The following is a 21,637-nucleotide window of genomic DNA, read 5'->3' as shown; positions in this document are numbered from 1 at the left end:
AATATGATGCCTTCCTGATGTGATTAGGCTGCAGCTCTCAATGCATCTGGCCACTGGCCATGGGATTTGTAAACCAACAAGAATTGGAGGACATCACCTTGGCTAGTTCTCATCTTTATTAAAAGTAATTTAAAAATTGAAGGAAGGAAACAAATGAAAATTGGTCTGTTATTTACTGGCTTGGTTTTTAGTGGTCTAAATTGAATTGTTAGGATTTTTTCTTTCAATAAAAGCTTTTTAATGTTTGGGGGAGGTCTAGATGTTCCTAGTATCTTTATAATTAATTTTGGAGACCATCTGTTGGGCATCTTCCCAGCAAGCTGCATATCCAGATATCCTTGAGGGTTTGTTTGTTTTGTTTTGTTTTTTAAGTTTTCTCAGGGGAGACACAGCATTGGCTACCTAAGCAATTGTCGTGGGGTTTTTTTTGAAACCGTTGTGTACGTCTTCCCACAAGTGTCATGGAGAAGTTGATGAGGTTTATTTGTGGGACTGCTTTTTGTTCTTGTTTTTTACTTTAGCACCAGTAGTCTCTCGACTAGTGCCAAACAGCTGTTTTCAAAGAATGACCCCAAGATTCAGAGAAGCTAAGCTGAGATAAAATGTACCAAGTCAAGAGCATTTCCTCCAGAATTGATCATCTTTCAACCACGGGGAAATAGCTGGCTCAGTTTCCATGGAATGGTCTAGAGGCACAAGGGGCTATCACTTTGCTAAAGCTAAGCAGGTTTCGGTCTGGCCAGTGCCTAGATGGGTGACCACCTGAGAACTACATATATGCCACATTGGCTTCCATGATGGAAAAAAGGTGGGATATAAACGTATTAAACTAAATTGATCTGACACAAATTCTGCACCAGGGACATTTGCCCATGCCAAACCATTCACATGGCCTAGGACCCTCGTACCTACGGGACCGCCTCTCCTAGTATGTCCCACGGAGGACCTTACGGTCTTCAAACAAAAACATCTTGGAGGTCCCGGGCCACAGAGAGGTTAGGCTGGCCTCAACCAGAGCCAGGGCTTTTCGGACTGTGGCTCCAATCTGGTGGAACGCTCTGTCACAAGAGACTAGGGCCCTGCGGGACTTGACATCTTTCCGCAGGGCCTGCAAGACAGAGCTGTTCCACCAGGCCTTTGGCTAGGGCACAGCCTGACCCCCTCCTGTGGCAATCCTCACAGAACTCTAGCCCAATGGTTGCCATTAATCTGATTTGAACTGATTTTATAATGAACTGATTTTAGAATGTTGTATTATTTTACTGTTGTTAGCCGCTCTGAGCCCGGCTTCAGCTGGGGAGGGCGGGATATAAATAAATTATATTATTATTATTATTATTATTATTATTATTATTATTATGTGTAAACAATAAAGCAGTGGCTTGTTAGAGCTGAATTATATATTGCTGTCTTTCCTGACTATTCATCGCTTAGGGAGCAATGGGGCCTTGAAACAAATTCACTTTATCATCATCATCATCATCATCATTTATATTTTACCCTTTCTCCAAGGAGCTCAAGGTTGTGTACAGTGGTACCTCGGGTTACATACACTTCAAATAGTGCTTCAGGTTAAGAGCTTTGCTTCAGGATAAGAACAGAAATCAGGCTCTAGCGGCGCGGCGGCAGCGGGAGGCCCCATTAGCTAAAGTGGTGCTTCAGGTTAAGAACAGTTTCAGGTTAAGTACGGACCTCCAGAACGCATTAAGTACTTAACCTGAGGTACCACTGTACATAGTTCTCCACTTCCTCATTTAGACAACAGCCTTGTGCGGTAGGTTAGGCTGAGAGACAGTGACTGGTCACACAGTGAAATTCCCAAACCAATGCATGACCCAAAAATCACCTGTCCTTGGAAACTGACAATTCCCCAAATTTCATCATGCAGTTTTTGAACAAAAGAAACACGAGTAGAAAATTGTGTGCATTCATTTATTTTGAAGCATTAAAATGTATTGTATATGGGGAAATTGCTTGCAAAAATGTTCATACTAGGCAAAATTACATGAGAAGGGGTATATTGGAAGAAACACACATGGAAGTGTGTGTGGATTTTGGGGTAGGCTTTGAAAACTGATTTGGTGAGCTGGGCTGAAGACTGGGAAATGGAGAAACGGAGAAAAGCCATAACTGGACAGCTTCTTCCATCTATACTTGGCACACCAGCTGATATGGAAAAGTTTTTTTAAGATTGGGAGGCTGAAGACGGTTAATCTATACTGGGCAGAGATGGGATATTGTGTTACCACTGCTGGACTGCAGCCATGAGCATAGTGCTAAAGGAAAAAGGAAAACACAGGTTCTTTAATCTTCTGAAAAGGTCATTCAGGAGCCAAAGCTATACTCCGGGAGGCAGGCAAAGACACAGAATAAAGTCTGCTATGGAAGCAGCATGCAGCCAGAGTTCCTGATTAACTTAAATAAAAACAAGTAAAGGGCTGATTTCTCTTTACACAGGTTGGAGAAAACAACTCACAGCAGTGATTCTTGACCTCCCTCCATTCACACTGTGAAAATGCATGGATATACTAATAATAGTAATAAACAAACTTTGGTTCTTAATTTAGTCTCGAAATTCAAAACAGCTGCACAGCCGCTTGGGATTTCTGTGTGAGCGCATCGCAAATTGCTTTTCCCAGTGCTGTGGCACTGCGCTAGAGAAATGTTTTTCAAAATATACATAATAACAGGGTTGATCTCCCAATGGATGAAAGCCGTATTGCAAGCCATATAGAAAAGATGCCTGTTACATAGCAAAATCATTGTTCTTTATTTAATTATGCCCCCCCCCCTTACAGAACATCCCAGAGGTTCTGGGGCAACTGTGAACACAGCCCCATGTAATACAAACATGGCATTCCAGCTAAGCCATCGCTCTTGGTTGAGAACAGAGACACACCAAGTGGTGATAATTAACTGTGAGCTAAATCATGGTTGGAGGGGAAGAGAAGGTACAGATCTTATTTTAATTCTAAGAAAGAAAGCAGCAACAAGCTTTTCCCATGCAAGCTTAGAGACATTGCTTTGCCATGAGAAAACAGGATAAGTTCCATGCAGTAATGAAAACAGTAACAGTGTGCCTGGACCACAGGATTCAACTTCATATCTGTAGCTTTGGGAAGCAGCTCACTTGAGTTTGCAGTTCTAGTTCTAGTTCAACTTGTTATTCGGGATCTGATTAGATATGTTAGGCTGGAGTCTTAACCCCCCCTTAAGTGTGGGTAAGCCCCACTGAATTCAGTAGGACTTAGTTATAAATAGTCATGCCCTGTTAAAAACAAAGCACTGTTTTCCCCTGCCTCATGCATTACAATGGGGAATATAAGGACTCAGCTACACTGGTCAATGATAACGTTAAAAATGCATTATACAAATATGGCACCAGACGGTGCTGTAGAGCAGTGATCCACTGTGAATGGTAAATTGAATTGGGATCCAAATTTTATAGCGTTTTTTAATAGTGTTTTTCATATCTGTGTAGATCCAGCCTAAGAATGGTGTGCGCACTCTCTCTCTCTCTCTCTCTATATATATATTTATGAAAGTGGATGAAATTTGTAGGCACAGCAGGTCCTCCAGAGTGGATTAAGTCTTCCAGCTTGCGGTGAGAAACAGCAAAATGTTTTTGTTTTTGGGAAACCCAGCCAGATGGGCAGGATATAAATAAATTATTATTATTATTATTATTATTATTATTATTATTATTTTGTGCAGAGCACTATTAAAATAAAAGAGACTGCCCACCTCACAAGGTTCCCCCCACCCACCACCACCAATTGAAATGTGGCTACAGCTGCAACAGGGGCCAAGTGAATGCACTTATGCATGTAAGGTTACTTTCGGCGGGATGTGGGTGGCGCTGTGGTCTAAACCACAGAGCCTTTTGGACTTGCTGATTGGAAGGTCAGCAGTTCGAATCCGCGCGATGAGGTGAGCTCCCACTACTCTGTCCCAGCTCCTGCCAACCTAGCAGTTCAAGAGCACACCAGCACAAGTAGATAAATAGGTACCGCTGCGGCGGGAAGGTAAACAGCGTTTCCATGCACTCTGGAACTTGTAACTGTGTCCCATTGCACCAGAAACAGTTCAGTCATGCTGGCTACATGACCTGGAAAGCTGTCTGTGTACAAACACTGGCTCCCTCAGCCTGAAATCAAGATGAGCACCACAGCCCCATAGTCACCTTTGACTGGACTTAACCGTCCAGGGGTCCTTTACCTTTCACCTTTACTTCCCATGCATAAAAAATGCCTGAAGAAGGCTACCATCTCCATGGATGAAGTTGGAAGAATGCAAGAGTTTCCTTCAAGGACACTGAGACTTAAGCCTGCAAATCCTTAAGGATTTGTCATGTGGCGCTCAGCTTTTATGTCACCAATGTATTCTGACTAGAGGAGTCACCAGAGGATGAACTACTAGGTCTTACAATAGCATGCAACAGCCAGAATGAGGCATATGAGAAAGGTCCACATCCTGTAGGATATAGGTTACCTTGTTTGTTTGTTTGTTTAGATGGAATAATTGAGGTACAGTGGTACCTCGAGTTAAGTACTTAATTTGTTCCGGAGGTCTGTTCTTAAACTGAAACTGTTCTTAACCTGAAGCACCACTTTAGCTAATGGGGCCTCCCGCTGCCGCTGTGCCACCGGAGCACGATTTCTGCTCTCATCCTGAAGCAAAGTTCTTTACCCGAGGTACTATATCTGGGTTAGCGGAGTCTGTAACCTGAAGCGTATGTAACCTGAAGCGTATGTAACCCGAGGTATCACTGTACTAGGAAGCCACAATAAAACCACATGCTGCTGTCTGGGCTGTACCAGAAAGAATTCAGATGGGACTTAACCATTTTGGAATGTTTCGCAATATCAAATTTTTTTCTGCATGTGGAAACGTAGCATGGCAGGGTTCTGTGAAAAGAGGGTGCTGGACTTGATGGACCTCTGGCTCCGCTTATGTTCTGTGTCACCTGGTCCAGGTTCTGCCAATAACTCCACTCCATGAACCTTGCCAGACCCCACAATTCACCAGCAATGGCTCTGTGTGATAGAGGGGAATCCACTCAAGCGAACTTGAGACAGGTAACACGCCAACTTCCATTAGAGCAGCTACTCTTGCGTTCAGTGAGGGTCACGGTGCAAACAGCTATCTTTAAAAGGAAGGGCATGAATTACTAGGCTCCCTGGCACCATGGGAGATCCTTTTCCTCAGAAGAGGATAGTGATGAAACACAGTGTTCAGTGGCTTTGATTCATGCAATTGTTTAGAGTCACACACGTGAACAAACATACCATTTTACCAAGGGAAATAGTTCTGCAGTTTCAGATCACTCTGTATTTCCCAAAAGCTTGATGCAATGATGCAATTTGCACTGTTGGCCACGAAGCACAGCCCCTATGCAATCTGTCTACATTCTTTCTGATTTATAGAGTCCTGAGCGTAACCAAAGGGAAAAAGAAAAAAGAATCCTGCTTACTATGGGAAAATTGGATGGGCAGGGGAGGGGCTGGGGCCAACAGAACTAGCTGTACAAATTCAGTTTATTTTGCATGCCTCGACCCGAAAATGAACTGTTCTGTGGCTTCGGTTCAAAAATGCTTTTCTCTCCTTCGCTTTGGAACTCTTCGGACGTAACTGGTTAGATCTTGCCAGTTGCCAAGCTAAAGAAAATGAAGGGGGGGGTGGGGAGCTTATCTGCAATAACAACAACAGCATGTGATGTTGACAGGTGTAGGTGTGTAATGGGTGAAACAAATATGGAAGGTCTTGAGGAAAAAGCAGGATGCACCTGGAAGAACACAGCAGGAGAAGTTAATGTTTCTGTTGTAAAAACACACAATAATAACATGAATCACACACACACACACACACACCCCAGTATGGGGCTCATGTTCTGTGTCCAAGACGTTTTGGAAAGTATAAGATGGTGTCTCCTCCTCCCAGAAATCACCTGGACTGGAAGTTCTGTCTTACTTTGGTCGCATCCCACACCTCCAATCGGAGCACATTTATGTCATGGAGAATGCTGGGAACTGTAGTGCTTGTGAGGTCATAGGTCTGTGAGGTCAGCACTCTTAACAAACCATTGTCCTTGGGGATACTTTGGCCGTTAAAATGGTATAGGAGCTCGGCACCGGCAGCACTGGCAGGGGAAATAGGGACAATTCCGGGATCAAATTAGAAGCTAGAATGGCTTTTGTAATTCTGGGGCTGTCCCTGGAAAATCCGGACACTTGGAGGGTATGCTGTTGGGGCTTTAGTTAGGAAACTTTGGGGCTTTCTTTGACCTTATGTGGCCTGTGGTTTTTGGCTTTATAATTGAACCTCTTTCTTTTAATTCATTTTCAAGACCCGGTCATGCTTTTCAAGTAATGAGGCCAAAACAAGTAGATTTACTGTCTTCCTTCTGCTGTGTGTGTGTTCTTTTGTGGGAAGCAGATGTATTTCTGTGGCAGCCCCTTGACAAAATTCCCTTTTAATAAAGTGCGCCGTTGAACATTCTGGATGTCTTTGGGTGGAGTGCATGTGTTCAGATTTCTATGCCAACCATCTCCCTAAAATAACATTTCTGTTACCAACTTCAACATATTACTTGGATGACATTCAGCAACACGGAATAGTTTTATGCTCGTCATCTTTCACTTATTTCCATCTCTGTTGCTGCTTTATCTCCAAAATTGTATTAGGCGTTAGTCTTATTTCCACATAGCCACTGAGTTGACATGAACAGGGTTACACTGAAAGTTTCTGAGTTGTTAAAGGCAATGGATAAGTTGTATTGCGTTTATCCATTTGAGCAAAGGGCAGTGACATGCTTAGCTGGTGTTAATTTGTGGTTTAATTTGTGCCTTTTTTATAGTACATCAGTTTCCCTGAACAAATTTTATTTTCTGGTATTAAATTATTGATTTTATGCTGGGTGTTGTATATTATGCTTGATTGCAGGGGAATTCAATAAAATTGGGCGCCCAATGCTAAATGCAAGGCTCCTGCTGTATACAAGCCATACATCTGAGCCATGGAGGACCACAAATGGTGACTCCTGCAGATACGTCCATGATCAGGCAGGGATATAAGGGATTTGGTAGTCCTTGTGGTATCCCGAACCCAAGTTCTTAAGGTCCTTGTGAATTAATGCAATAACCATCAACTTGGTCAGAGAGCAAACATTGAGGAATTCTGCTATTCCATCAAGGCATCGGAATGTCAAATTTCAGGTGGGCAGCGCAAAGGACTTCCATGTTCTAAGCATTTTAACCCTGGAATTCTTTTTAACTGGGAATTGCAGGTGGAGCCTTAGCAAACAAAACATAAGCAATGGCTCCCATCCCAGCACGATTAATGGTGTTACCATTTCCAGCAAAATCATGTTTTCTTTTCCTTCTTACTTGTGAGAAAGAAAGAAAGAAAGAAAGAAAGAAAGAAGACAGAGGGGGAGAATGTGCAATATTAAGGTTATTCAATGGACCATTATCTTCCCATTTTGCTTTGACCACTATTGGCCTCCTCTCCAGCGAGCTTCCCAACACTGCCGTAAATGTCTTTCTCATAAACAATTACTCTTCATTTCCCACAAGTTCCAGAGGGGGGGAATGAAAAAGAAATGAAAGCACTAAGGTACTTCTGGGTAGAAATGAAACACTGAGACTCTTCTTTCAACGCCTCAGTATGTCATGTTTATTTCTTATCCCGTGCACATATGCATTATTCAGAAGTAAGACTCAGGTTTTGTGGGATTCTGTGAAGGCATTGTGTTTTCCAGCACTGACCTGAGTTTGATGTGTTCGGGAATCTCAGAGCACAATGCAAATCTTCCTTTGCCGAGAGATGAAAAGGATGGCACTGTGCTTATCGCGCACGTGGTCGGAGAATGCTAGCGTGCCTTCCTTTATTAGCTTCCTGGATTAAACTCACATCATCTTTCTTTCCCAAAGCATTATGAGGCTCAATTAAAACCATATTGCCTCTGGCAGTCTCTTCGCAGCGGGTTAGGATCTCAAGTGTAAATGTACCTAAAGAATAGGTTGGTGAGGGGAATATTTCAGCTTGAAAAACAGAGAACGCTTGCCTAATAGAGAACGTGAAATTAGCAAGAGATAAGGGTGGTGCTGTGGTTGAAACCACAGAGCCTAGGACTTGCCGATCAGAAGGTTGGCGGTTCGAATCCCCGTGACGCAGTGAGCTCCTGTTGTGCAGTCCCTGCTCCTGCCAACCTAGCAGTTTGAAAGCACATCAAAGTGCAAGTAGATAAATAAGTACCGCTCCGGCGGGAAGGTAAACAGCGTTTCCATGCACTGCACCAGAAGCGGCTTAGTCATGCTGGCCACATGACCCGGAAGCTGTACGCCGGCTCCTTCGGTCTGTAAAGCGAGATGAGCACTGTAACCCCAGAGACGGCCACGACTGAACCTAATGGTCAGGGGTCCATTTACCTTTACCTAAGGTTGTTATATAGCTGCTCTAAATGAGCAGCAAATTCAGTAGTTTCATGCCAGTCAATGGAATGGGTCCGCTTGCAGGAAAAGTAAGCCAGGATCGCTTTGGGTGGACTTGACCCAACCTGGGGTGACGTGGTGCTGCTCTGACCCAATCCAGCCAAATCCCAGGTTAACAAAAATCAGCCCTATTCAGTTTGTGATCTGGGATTTGGCCAGAACCATAGCACAGTCTTTGCTCAGATACCAAAATACGCAGATCATTTGTTAAGTGCAGAGAATAGCAGGCATATAAAGTCTAATGTGTCCATTTGAAGTACTTACATACAGCTATGGGATGTGTGTGATTAAGCCCATACCCCTGCTGTACTTCTACCTATATTAAAGAGATGCCAGATTTTACATGTCTGCTTGCTTCATGCAGACCACCTCTGTGATTCACTTTAAGTGGCTGATGGAGACTTTTTTTTTATTTAATCGTAAGTGGATAGATTTCACTTTAGGAAATTTCTAGTGGGGAATACAAAGTGAACAGCAGATTGAGGGTCTATAAAATGATGCAGCTTAATCACTTTTCTAAAAAAAAAGTCATTATGACAAGCGCTTGGGCTTCTGTCATATATATTTTTCAAGCTGTTTTTGCAGATAGAGTTATTCGCTCTCTAGAGAGGTAGTTGATGGACTGCTGACATACATTTCTAATGTAGAATTTGATGGATGCGGATATCAGCAGCCACCCACCTAGTGGAAAACAGCCCAGGGGAAGAGAAGAAATACTTACATTTGTATTTCTAAGTGGATCTGAACAAGAGCTCTGAGTTTTGACCTAAAATTCACTTTATTTCCCTCCTAACCATCAGTGATTCAAAAGCCTCGCTCAGTCAAAGGTTCCTCCTCATAATTTATTCTTGTTCTGTCAATAAAAGTTGCAGAAGGAGCAAATCTGTCCCCGATAGCTAGATGGATATATAATACAAACATTCAAAACATATATGTACTTCTGTTTTCAAACCATTGCTAAGGATGAATAAAATATACAGTGGTATCTCTGGTTATGAACTTAATTCGTTCTGGAGGTCCGTTCTTAACCTGAAACCATTCTTAACCTGAGGTACCACTTTAGCTAATGGGGCCTCCCACTGCAGGAACATGATTTCTGTTCTCATCCTGAGGTAACGTTCTTAACCCGAGGTACTATTTCCGGGGTTAGCGGAGTCTCTAACCCAAAGTGTTTGTAACCCGAGGTGTTTGTAAGCTGAGGTACCACTGTATATCAATCAATGGCAACTGGGGACCACCTGTGGTCCGATGGTTTCATTCAGGTGGTCAGTGCTGTGCCTGTAACAACACAATTAAAAATCATATAACATCTATCAGAGCATGTTGCAACTGCTACAGCAGAAATGTCATGGTTCATCTGCAGCAGAACAACCGGATGCCTTCATCTGCCCTAGCAGCAACAAAACATGTCTCTCTACAGCCACAGCAGGCACTGTAACCTTCCAGCAGTTTGACTTCACCCCCAAAGGCGCACTCCTCCATTGTCACCAGAGAGCTGAGGTTTGACTTGCAGGGAAATGAATCGGGGCTTGCACAGTGCATGACCCAGCTCTGTGCAAGTCCCAGTGGTCAGCTGATTGAAGATGCACCCAACAGTCTGAAAGGGAAAAATTCCGAACCATCTCTACGTGGGAACCCCGCTCTAGACCATCTCTATGTGGGAACTCTGCTTTAATGCAAGCTTTCCACCCATGCTTCTTCAGCTGGTGTACATGCTGAGAACAAAATCAAAAACAAAGTAGGTTCCTATCTCCTTGTTGCTAATTGCTTTGAGAACAATGGTGGGAAGTAATGGTGGAAAGTTACTAAGCGGACAGATGTCAACTGAATCACACTTCAAGTTGACTTTGGACAAAGAGACAATGATTCATGGTGAGGCCAGTTTTTAAAACAATGACCAAATAGTTCTGTGACGTCTGGTCTCTCCCAGCCCTACCTGAATATGCTGGGGACTGAACCAATAATTTTTACACTCATATCAGATGCTCTCCCACTGAGCTTTGTCTCCCCTTTGCAGATACCCGTTGCTACTCAGAGCAGTTCCTAAAAGACTTTGCCCAACCTGGAGTGTTCCTCTATCATAACATAATGATAATGTAATCAGAAATAAATACCGTAACTACGGTGCTATATCGTCACCTCATGGATGTGTGGCATATCCGAAGTCCTGCTTTAGTATAGCACAGTCAAATCTTGGTTCCCAAATGGCTTAGTTGCCGAACAAATTGCCTCCGGAATGCTGCAAACCCAAAAGTAAGTGTTCCAGTTTGTGAATGTTTTTCGGAAGCCCAACATCCGACGCAGCTTCCACTTGAGTGCAGGAAGCTCCTGCAGCCAATTGGAAGCTGCGCCTTGGTTTTCGAACTGCTTCCGGAATCGAACAGACTCCCAGAACAGATTAAGTTCGAGAACCAAGGTTCCACTCTACTTAAAAATAAACACTCAAAAATTATGTCATGTTAAGTTTACATGCTGTATACGTATCTGAAAAGCCCTTTTCTAGTAGCCATAGGTTTGGCGATGTGTTGACCAGGATATATTTGTATCCAACACTCCCCTTTGGTTGGACCAAGGCATCAAAGGCTCTGTGAGTGGTAGACATCTGAGCTCTTAGGCCCAAAGTATATGAAAGACTGCCTTGATCCCTACCAAACTTCTCAGCTGTTAAGATTAGAAGAGACGTTCCTCTTCAAAGCTCTGTTGCCCTCAGGAGCATGGGGTCTGGTGGCCTGGGAGAGGACTTTTTGTGGCAGCTCGTACCTCCCAACAGAGGTGCATCTAGCACTGAATGCTGAAGATATGTCTCTTTACCCTGACCTTTGACAGTTGCTTTGTTTTGTCTTGTCTTGTCTTGTCTTGTCTTGTCTTGTCTTGTCTTGTCTTGTCTTGTCTTGTCTTGTCTTGTGGTGTAGAGAGCCAGTGTGGTGTAGTGGTTAAGAGCGGTGGATTCGTAATCTGGTGAACCGGGTTTGCTTCCCCGCTCTCCTCCACATGCAGCTGCTGGGTGACCTTGGGCTAGTCACACTTCTCTGAAGTCTCTCAGCCTCACTCACCTCACAGAGTGTTTGTTGTGGGGGAGAAAGGGAAAAGGAGACTGATAGCCGCTTTGAGACTCCTTAGGGTAGTGATAAAGCAGGATATCAAATCCAAACTCCTCCTCCTCCTCTTCTTCTTCTTCTTGTCTTGTTTTGTGGGACTCACCCCTTTGGTTGAAATTATACGGTTCTCTTCTATTTGGTATGGTTATATGTGTTTTATCGTTGTAGTGGTATCCTCTTGGTTGTTCCACTGCTCTTAGAAGCTTGAGGGGTGACAGCCCAGGAGAGGACATTCTCTGTGGCATTCCCTAAATTGTAGAACTCCCTCCGCACAGAGGTACATCTGGCACATTGATTAGCATCCTTCCAGCGAATGCATCTCTTTGCCTGGCTTTTGACACCTGGGATGTATATTTTTAGGACACAGATTATTTTTGGCATTTTAAGTTGTTTTAAGTGGTTGTTTACATTGTATAACATTGTGTTTTAGTATTAATGCTGCGTTTTACTTTTTGTAAAAGATCCCATGGACACCCTTCCAGTGGCCACAGAACTGCAACCTTGGGGGTTATTTTTACTGAAACACTGGGACATTTGTATATATGACAACTCAATAGCATGCACTTTCTATACCTAAAATTTTATAGCTGGTGATGAGAGAACTGGAAACTGTTAGCATGCTTGTTTTACCATTTCTGAAGAACTGTACACATAAAAATAGGGACTTCCTAGGGTTGGTCCCTAGAAATTGTTAAATGGTTTTAAAACTGACTGGCATGGTACCTTGATTTAAGAACAGCTTAGTTTATGAATAACTTGGATTAAGAATGCTGGAAACCCGAAAGTAGGTGTTTTGGTTTGTGAACTTTGGCTTGGAAGCAGAACATGTTCCGCTTCCTGTTGAGTGTGTTCCATTTGTAAATTGAGTCCCCCGCTGCTATGGGAAAGCACGCCTTGGTTTAAGAACACTTTGGTTTAAGAACAGACTTCCAGAATGGATTAAGTTCATAAACCAAGGTTCCACTATAACCCAAATCTTGCAATGCAAGTTCTCCAAACAAACAAATATGTATATATTAGGGGAAAGTGGTGCATGAAAATGTTAGTAAAAATATTATTCAAAAATGCCATATATGGGGAAATTCCTTGCAAAAATGTGTCCATTATATAAAGTTGCATATAAAAATGTGTTTTTAGGAGAAAATGACCCTAAAATGTTTTGTTTGGTTTTTGGAGAAAATGACAATAAATCGCAAATTGTTGCTAGATATGGAAACCTGAATTTAAGTCTGAAGAAATGAGAAACCGAGAGAAGCAAGGTGGACAGATCCTTGCATCCCTACTGATGAGCCAATGCTCTGACTCAGTATAAAAGGCTGTCATACAAGCTTTTTGTGCAATCCATCTACTATATATTTTGGAAAGTTGTGGTTGTGTTGACTGTACATTTGGCCACCTCTTAATATATCATAATGAAGTTTTGCATGATGTTTCCCAAAATCAAGGAGCAGTATTTCATCTGTTTTGAATGAGAAGAACACAGGAAACTGCCTTATATCCAATCAGACCATTGGTCCATCTATCACTTACACTGACTGGCAATGGCTCTCCAAGATCTCAGGCAGGAGTTTCTTCCAGACCTACCAGGAGATACCAGGCCTAATAGGAGATACCAGTGATTGAATGTAAGGCATGTAAGGCAGATGGCAGCTTCCAAAATTGCACTGATTCTAAGCACTGGTTTCAACACTACCCCAATGTTTTGTTTCTTAGAATTCTTGAGTAGCACTGGGTACGAAACTGTTAGCGTTCTATAAATGTAAATAATGTTGCTTTGCTGATTTCCCCTCCTGAACTACATACTAATCTCTACTAACAGAGAGCAATCACCTCACAGCCTTGTACCGGAAGGAAGAGACCATCCGCGTCTTGCGCAGTGGTGAGATCCACAGCCCTCGTTTTCCTCACAACTATCCCAGGAACCTGTTACTGACGTGGAGGCTGCTTTCGCCAGAGAATGCAAGGATACAGCTGGTGTTTGATAACCAATTTGGACTGGAGGAGCCAGAGAATGATATCTGCAGGTGGGTTGTGTGAGAGTGTGCAGAGGAGACAGTCGTGAAGTGTTAATGGCATCAAACAAAGAGAAAAACCAGGCAAAAATAATTACAAACTTCTTCTTCTTCTTCTTCTTCTTCTTCTTCTTCTTCTTCTTCTTATTATTATTATTATTATTATTATTACCCCACCCATCTAGCTTGGTTTTCCCAGCTTCTCTGGGCGGCTCCGAACAGAATATTAAAAGCATGATAAAACATGAAACTTAAAAAACTTCCCTAAACAGGGCTGCCTTCAGATGTCTTCTAAAAGTCAGAGAGTAGTTTATTTCCTTGACATCTGGTGGAAGGGCGTTCCACAGGGCGGGCCCCACTACTGAGAAGGCCCTCTGCCTGGTTCCCTGTAACCTCAGTTCTCACAGTGAGGGAACTGCCAGAAGGCCCTTGGAGCTGGACCTCAGTGTCTGGGCTGAATGATGGGGGTGGAGACACTCCTTTAGGTTTACGGGGATGATGCTGTTTAGGGCTTTCAAGGTCAGCATCAACACTTTTAATTGTGCTCGGAAACATACTGGAAGCCAATATAGGTCTTTCAGGACTGGTGTTATATGATCTTATCTGCCTGGCACATTTAGAGAGCTTGTGGGAACTCTGTTTCACTTGAGCAATATGGCTCCATACACCAAACACCCATACTATCACAGGAGGCTTCCTTGTCCCAAGCAGTTAGATTTACCCCACTTGGGGTACCCAACTTGGTGCCCTCAAAATGTTGATGAACCTCAGCTCCTACCACCCCTGATGACTGACTCTGCTTGCTGGGACTTATGGGAGCTGAAGTCTAACAAGATCTGGAGGACACATTGGCAATCCCTGATTTAAGGTAAAGGTAAAGGTACCCCTGCCCGTACGGGCCAGTCGTGTCCGACTCTAGGGTTGTGTGCTCATCTCACTTAAGAGGCCGGGAGCCAGCGCTGTCCGCAGACACTTCCAGGTCACGTGGCCAGCGTGACGAAGCTGCTCTGGCGAGCCAGCACCAGCGCAGCACATGGAAACGCTGTTTACCTTCCCGCTATAAAGCGGTACCTATTTATCTACTTGCACTTAGGGGTGCTTTCGAACTGCTGGGTGGGCAGGAGCTGGGACCGAAGACGGGAGCTCACCCCACCACGGGGATTCGAACCACCGACCATACGATCGGCAAGTCCTAGGCACTGAGGTTTTACCCACAGCGCCACCCACGTCCCATCCCTGATTTAAGTGACTGCAAAAATGTCATGATGCTGTGTTGGCTATCCTTGTTTCTGGAGTTCAAGGACCATAGTCAGACTGATACTATTCCCTCTAAGGCAGTTTTTCTCAACCTGTGGGTCCCCAGATGTTGTTGGACTACAACTCCCATCACCCCTAGCTAGCAAGGCCAGAGCTCAAGGATGATGGGAGTTGTAGTCCAACAACATCTGGGGACCCACAGGTTGAGAACCACTGCTCTAAGGTATGAAGTTGGGGCTTTCATCCAGGCTCAGAAAACTCTGGACAGCATCCAATACATTTTTATCTCTGTAGAGTAGTCAAGAAAGGAATGGGAAGGGGTAGGCTGTGGAATAGCTGTTTGACTAGGCTGCTTGCCCCTATGCAGAGTTTGTTCTTTTTAATGTTTATTTTGAGTAACGATACAATTTGGGCTCATTTGGGCTCACAAAGGAGCCATATTCCTAGCTGCACCGGCTGCTTTATAGCTCTTTTGCTTCCGCAGAGGATTCAAAGCATATGGATGAATTTCAGCCCGTCATAAATAACCCACAAAGTCCTGTTTGGGATTGGGAGGCTTGTCGCCAAGGAGAGAGGCATGCCTAAACTTTCCCTTGACAGGCTTTCCAGACAGATCTACACGCTACCACACTAGGATTTTTAAAGTGTCTACAGCTATGAAGTATCAGGTTGTGGCTACTCTGCTTTGCCACATTGCTGTCCAGAGCAGTCAGTGATTGGTGGCGGGTAATGCTGAAACAAGCTTCCACAGCAATTGTCTAATTGGCCAGCCCATTTCATAACTGTAGTTAACCATTACAGAGTTATGGTTCCACCTTCCTCCAAGCCAGCACTGTAACAGTTGAGAGCCTTTCTGGCCCTCTAGATGTTGGGAGTGACAGACAGCATGGTAAAGAGACTGGAGCAGTGGCGGTGGCAAAGGAGACCACCTCAGCCACCTTGTTAGTTGCTGGGGCAAATGGTGGGAGCCAAGATACTTCCATGCTGGGGCAAAGTCCCATCTGGTTCCAGCCCAAATATAGGCCCATTTTATTATTTAACATCATCATCTTATCTAAACTGCTTAATTAAAAAAAGTCAATATACAATATTTACGAGCCATCTTTATAACCACATGCTAACAAGCTTGAATTAGTTCATTCACACTGCGAAATAATTAGAGCTGTTATGAATCACGACCATGGAAAGAATGGGGTTGCTGCAAGCCAGGAGGTGGGAACTTGTGGGTCTCCAGAGGATTCTGGATTATAGCTCCCAGCAACCGTGCTCAACAGCCATCTTGATTCTTGCGGTAGTGGGGGGAAGTGTCCTGTGGTAGTTGTAGCTCAACAGCATACCCAGTGCTATGGGTTTTAAGCCCAAACCATTAGTGAATGTGGCTTATACCAAAAGGAAAATAAAGGAAAAAAGAAGAGAAGAAAGAGAGGAGAATTGCTTTGGTTTTTATTGTATCATCTGTTGAAAACTCTTAATACATTTGATTATTTTTTTAAAAAAAAGTGAATGTGGCCTATTATTAGGCATGGCTTACCTTCAAGGAAGTTTCTAGATAATATTGTGAGAATGTACTTGTGGACACTTCCCCCCCACCCCAGTGTAGTCAGCTTGATGCTGTTTCTTTCACAATAAACATTCTACATAAATTCCTGGTTTTTTAATGCAATGTTGCGATGTATATTTGCATTTATAAATCCAGTTTTATTGCTGTCATTATGCTGTTTGCCACCGTGTTGTTTATTCTTAATGTTGGCAGTGCAAAATCCCCAGAGTTCCCTGGGAAAAGGCGCTGACTGCTAAACCACTCTGAGAGTTGTAGCTCTTTAAGGAGGAATAGAGGTCCTCCAACAACTCTCAGCATCCTTTCCCAGGATTCTTTGGGGGAAGCCATGACTGTTCCAAGCAGCATGACACTGCTTTAAATGTATAGTGCAGATGGAGCCCATGTGCTGTAGCAACCTTTGAATGGAGGTTTCTGAATAAAGGCAGCCTAAAGAAATAGTTAAAGAGATTGTTTCACAGGGGTGGGGAAATGGCGGCCCGACCGGGTGATGGCCACTGGTAGGAGTTCTCCATGCCTTGCGAGTTTCGACTCCTCCAATCTGAATATGTTCATCCCAAATTTTACACACCCTAAATCTTGACAGCAGATCTTGGCCCGCTTTCTTCCCTCAATGTTCATTTAAGTGGTGAAAGTTCCCAGGAACTCAGCCCTAGTCCCGTAGCATTGTATAATAAACATGTCCATTCTAACTTCCAGATATGACTTTGTAGAAGTGGAAGATATATCCGAAATCAGCACGCTCATCCGGGGACGGTGGTGTGGGTACAAGGAAGCTCCTCCAAGAATCACATCGAAAACAAACCAGCTAAAGATCACCTTCAAGTCGGATGACTTCTTTGTGGCTAAGCCTGGATTCAAGATTTATTATTCCCTGGTGGTAAGTAACACAACTGCTTGTTTCAATGGAGTGGAGATTGTAGCAAGAAAGAGCTAAAGGAACATTGGGGATGGATGGAGCAGTAGTTACCTTAGAGCAAAGAGTGGGGGGGGAGTTAGCTGTCCGTAAATATTTCCTCTCCGAGAATATATCCCAGATCAAAGTAGGTTGATCATCCTCTGAGTAAATCAGAAGTTAAGGGGAAACTATAAAACTCTCTGCCATCCTCTTTAATAACGTGTTTCAACCCCTGCTATCACTTTGTGGTCTGGAGCGACAAGCTGAGAGCAGTGAAAAAAGGTCTTGAAGAATAACACTGGGAACGGCTGCTCTTTCTAAGCAAAAGTGAGGTCAGAAAGGGGAAAATATACCTTCAGGGGTTGTAGCCCATGAATCTAGACAAGACACACACAGGTCATATACAATAAATGCTGCAGACAGAGCACAGAGTGCCTCAGCAGGCCGTTAATTTGGGATCCGTGGTTTTTCTGCAGGATGAAGGTATTGCATGCATGCCTGCTTGCCATACTGATGAAAATGAAGAATTTGAGGGAGGGAGTTAGGGGAGGAGGCAGTTTCCCCCCCTAGTGGACTGGGCAGATCTGTGTAGAGACCATGTGGCATAGTGGCTAGAGTGTTTGGCAAGGAGTGGGCAGAGCCAGATTCACTGTGGCTACATTCACACCATAGATTTAAAGCACCACTTTGTTCATTATTCATTTAATTTGTACAATTTATACTTCTTGATCACAAAAAACAAAACAAAAGCTTCCAAGCAGTTTGCAAAAGATAAAACAGAAAAATCAAAAAGGATTTGCAACTCTGCTTTAAAACACAAAATTAAAAATACCTCAGCTTTCTAAGCACCTGGTTAGGCTTGTCTGAACAGGAATGTTTTTAGCAGGTGCCGAAAAGAGTACAGTGGAGGGACCTGCTTGGTCTCAATAGGCAGGGAGTTCCCAAGTGCAGGCGCTGCCACACTAAATAATAGAGTCCTACAAATGCAGAACAGGTTTTATGTGGCATCTGTAGCAGTACCACTTCCAGTGATCGAAACAGTCATGGCTTCCCCGAAAGAATTCTGGGAGCTGTAGTTTGTTCAGGGTGCTGACAGGAGACCCCTATTGCCCTCCCAGAGCTACAGGTCTTAGAGTGGTTCAATAAGCAATCCCACTTTCACAGGGAACTCTGGGAATTGTCTTCATGCAGAGAAGTGATGATTGATTGATTGATTGATTGGACACAGGGAATCTTTGAAGATTTATGAGCCCTACATTCTGGGTAAACAACTACTCCCTTCTTCTTATTTTCCATTTGGCTCATGATTTACCTATTTAATTCTCATGTCCACCCCCCAAATGTCTATTTTCTTAGAGCTATTAAAGAAATTTACATTTTTACAATGGTGCATCTGGTTGAACTTGGTTTCTACTCAAATCTGTTTGCAATCTTAGTCATGATTTAAGTTTACCTGTGCCTCCTAGAAGCTGTTAGCAAGCGGCAGTGTCCACACCACAAGTAACGGCTTTGACTGGCAACCTAAATTTGGATAGACAATGGGTCTCAAGCCCTCAGTGAGTTAGTGGCTTGTGAAGACAAGCTCTGGCTGATTGAGGGAATGAGAGCAATAGTAAGTCCAATGGTCAAGAAGGTGGTTTCTGCAAGGGCTGTAGAGGGAAGTGAGGAGCAGATGGGGGTCATCAACCTGGGAAGGCAGCCCATCTAGTAGAAGGACACCTCTGACCCTCAACCTGTGATGCCTTGCGAGGTAAGTTGGGGAGAAGAAAAGGCTAAGGAGTAAATCCTTCACAATCTGGAGTAGAGTACCTAAGACTGTTGTATGGCACCTGAAGGAGCGTCTCCACCCCCATCGTTCTGCCCGGACGCTGAGGTCCAGCGCCGAGGGCCTTCTGGCGGTTCCCTCGCTGCGAGAAGCCAAGTTACAGGGAACCAGGCAGAGGGCCTTCTCGGTAGTGGCGCCCGCCCTGTGGAACGCCCTCCCACCAGATGTCAAAGAGAAGAACAACTACCAGACTTTTAGAAGACATCTGAAGGCTGCTCTGTTTAGGGAAGCTTTTAATGTTTAATAGGTTATTGTATTTTAATATTCCGTTGGAAGCTGCCCAGAGTGGCTGGAGAAACCCACATCAGTGAGGCCAAGAATGGGGGGTCTTGTTATCTGGGCAACTCTGAACCTCCACACACACTACCCAGGCTTGATGCCCAGGGAATTCACTTCAGTGCTGCCAGTGCAGTGGTTTGGTTTTACCCCAGAGGCCTACTCCATTGTCTCTTGAGACAGATGAATGGGGAAAAAAAAGTAATTGTCTGCTAAACACCTGATAAAAGGGATTGAGAAACATAAAATTAAGTAGTATTATTGGTTACCAATGTGGTGAGAAGTTCCTGAAGAATCTGAGCACTGTTGGAGACAGGATACTGGGTTAAATTGACTATAGGGATAACTCAGCAGAGCCGTTCTTCTAGGTAAATGACTACACCGCATAAGCCTTTAATTTGAAGGCAATTTAACAAAACAACAATTTATGATTTCCTTTCCCTGGAGTACCGCAATGCATAAAAATTAAGCAATGCTGCATTGTGTGATATTTCCAAAGGACCTCTCTTACAATTAGCCAGCTTTATGAGAAACTGTGAGCAGCTAATATGGGACCCTGGGGGTTTAGGGAAAAAACAAAATATATAACATTTCAACAGAGCAGCTTTTTCAGCAGCGGGAAATGGATAAGTGATGTTGCTGAGCATCTATCATGTTGCCAGCGTGAACAGAAATAAAAATATTTTGCATCCTGGACAACTTTTATGTGAGAATTCCAGGAGCTGTAGTTTGTTAAGGGTGCTGGGAATTGTAGCTCTTTGGGGGTAAACTACAGGTCCCAGAATTCTTTGGGGGAGACATGTGGTTTAAATGTGTGGTGTGGATGTGATTGTCACAATGTACTCTGAAACCAAAATAGCCTTTCTTAGCTGCTAACCTGAGCATCACATACCAGTTGGGACTTACTAGAAAGCGATATATATATATATATATATATATATATATATATATATATATATTTAAAAAAGTAATCAAGCAGAATTAAAAAACCCTATTAAAATATAAACAAAAACAGCATACCACTGTCAGTTCCCAAAAAGTTTAAATGTGGGATATGCTGGAGGTTTGTAGAATGTGAATTTGTCGTGGTGGTTTTAATTTAAAAAAAAAAAAAAAGATTTGCCACAACAAATCTGAAGCAATAATCAAAGCAACCATGAAGGGAGTGGGTTTCAGAAAGCCAAACTATGATGCTGGGAATTTGAAAGTCATCTTTATTCATCTGAGATTATCTCTGCAAATTTCGGTGCATCAAAGGTGGGTTGCAATTACACTCAGCTCTTGCAACATTGGCGATGTAGCTCCCCCAGATGGCATGAAAATCACCTGGCGTTCTCCCCTTATACATTGCTCTGACCTCCTGCACTCACTGCTCCATGAGTGCTATCCAATTCCCCTCTTGATACCAGCATCTTGGTCTCCAGTCTTTCTCCCCTTTACCAGTGTGTTTGTGTATCAAAGCGATTTATATTGTTCTCCAGGCTATAAACCTGCAAGAGAACACTGTTAGTTGTTGTTTTTTAATTTATTTAAGCCGTTCTTCCCTTTTGTTCTTTACAAATAAGCTTAAAGCATCTTAAATTATTAACAGACACTGAATCAATAAAAGCAATAATAAAAACAAATCCCAACATTCTTTTTTTAAAAAAACACCCAGTATCATATAATAAGGGGAGGTGAAAAGAACTGACTGAGCAAAAAAGCTAATGCAATCTAATGCTGCTTTAATAAATGCAGAAGAACAGAAGTAGAACCTGCTGGATCAGACCAAAGACCCGTCTAGTCCAGCATCCTGTTCTCACAGTGGCCAACCAGATGTCTGTAGGAAACCAAGGAGCAGAAGAAGTTTAAATGAGAGCCAGTGTGGTGTAGTGGTTAAGAGCGGTAGTCTCGTAATCTGGTGAACTGGGTTCGCTTCCCCGCTCCTCCACATGCAGCTGCTGGGTGACCTTGGGCTAGTCACACTTCTCTGAAGTCTCTCAGCCTCACTCACCTCACAGAGTGTTTGTTGTGGGGGAGGAAGGGAAAGGAGAATGTTAGTTGCTTTGAGACTCCTTCAGGTAGTGATAAAGTGGGATATCAAATCCAAATCCAAACAAGAGCATAAGAGCCCTCTCCCCTCCTTTGGTTTCCAGCAACTGGTATTCAGAAGCATTGTTGCCTCTGACTGTGGAGGTCTGCCTTGTAGCCAATGTCTTGTAGCCATTGCTAGCCTTATCTT

At 43.4% G+C, this 21,637-nt stretch overlaps 1 protein-coding gene and 1 long non-coding RNA gene across 2 annotated transcripts in view; one reads left to right on the top strand and one right to left on the bottom strand.

Annotated features, from left to right (window-relative positions):
- Positions 1-21,637, top strand: part of PDGFD (platelet derived growth factor D) — a 148,040-nt gene that overhangs the window by 83,178 nt on the left and 43,225 nt on the right. Inside the window, exons 2-3 of the mRNA XM_083436692.1 lie at positions 13,410-13,614; positions 17,117-17,297. Coding sequence (XP_083292818.1) covers positions 13,410-13,614; positions 17,117-17,297 — 386 coding nt within the window. The remainder of the gene's footprint in view (positions 1-13,409; positions 13,615-17,116; positions 17,298-21,637) is intronic.
- Positions 5,520-5,983, bottom strand: LOC310676583. Its single transcript, XR_014510629.1, has 2 exons — positions 5,948-5,983; positions 5,520-5,785 (listed from the first exon to the last, which is right to left on the bottom strand). It is a non-coding gene; the product is annotated as an uncharacterized lncRNA (long non-coding RNA).

The sequence above is a fragment of the Podarcis tiliguerta genome (genome assembly GCF_965153285.1).
Source record: "Podarcis tiliguerta genome assembly, chromosome: 4".
NCBI lineage: Eukaryota > Metazoa > Chordata > Lepidosauria > Squamata > Lacertidae > Podarcis > Podarcis tiliguerta.
The sequence above is the reverse complement of the archived record's forward strand: the minus strand, read 5'-3'. Positions and strand labels throughout refer to the sequence as shown.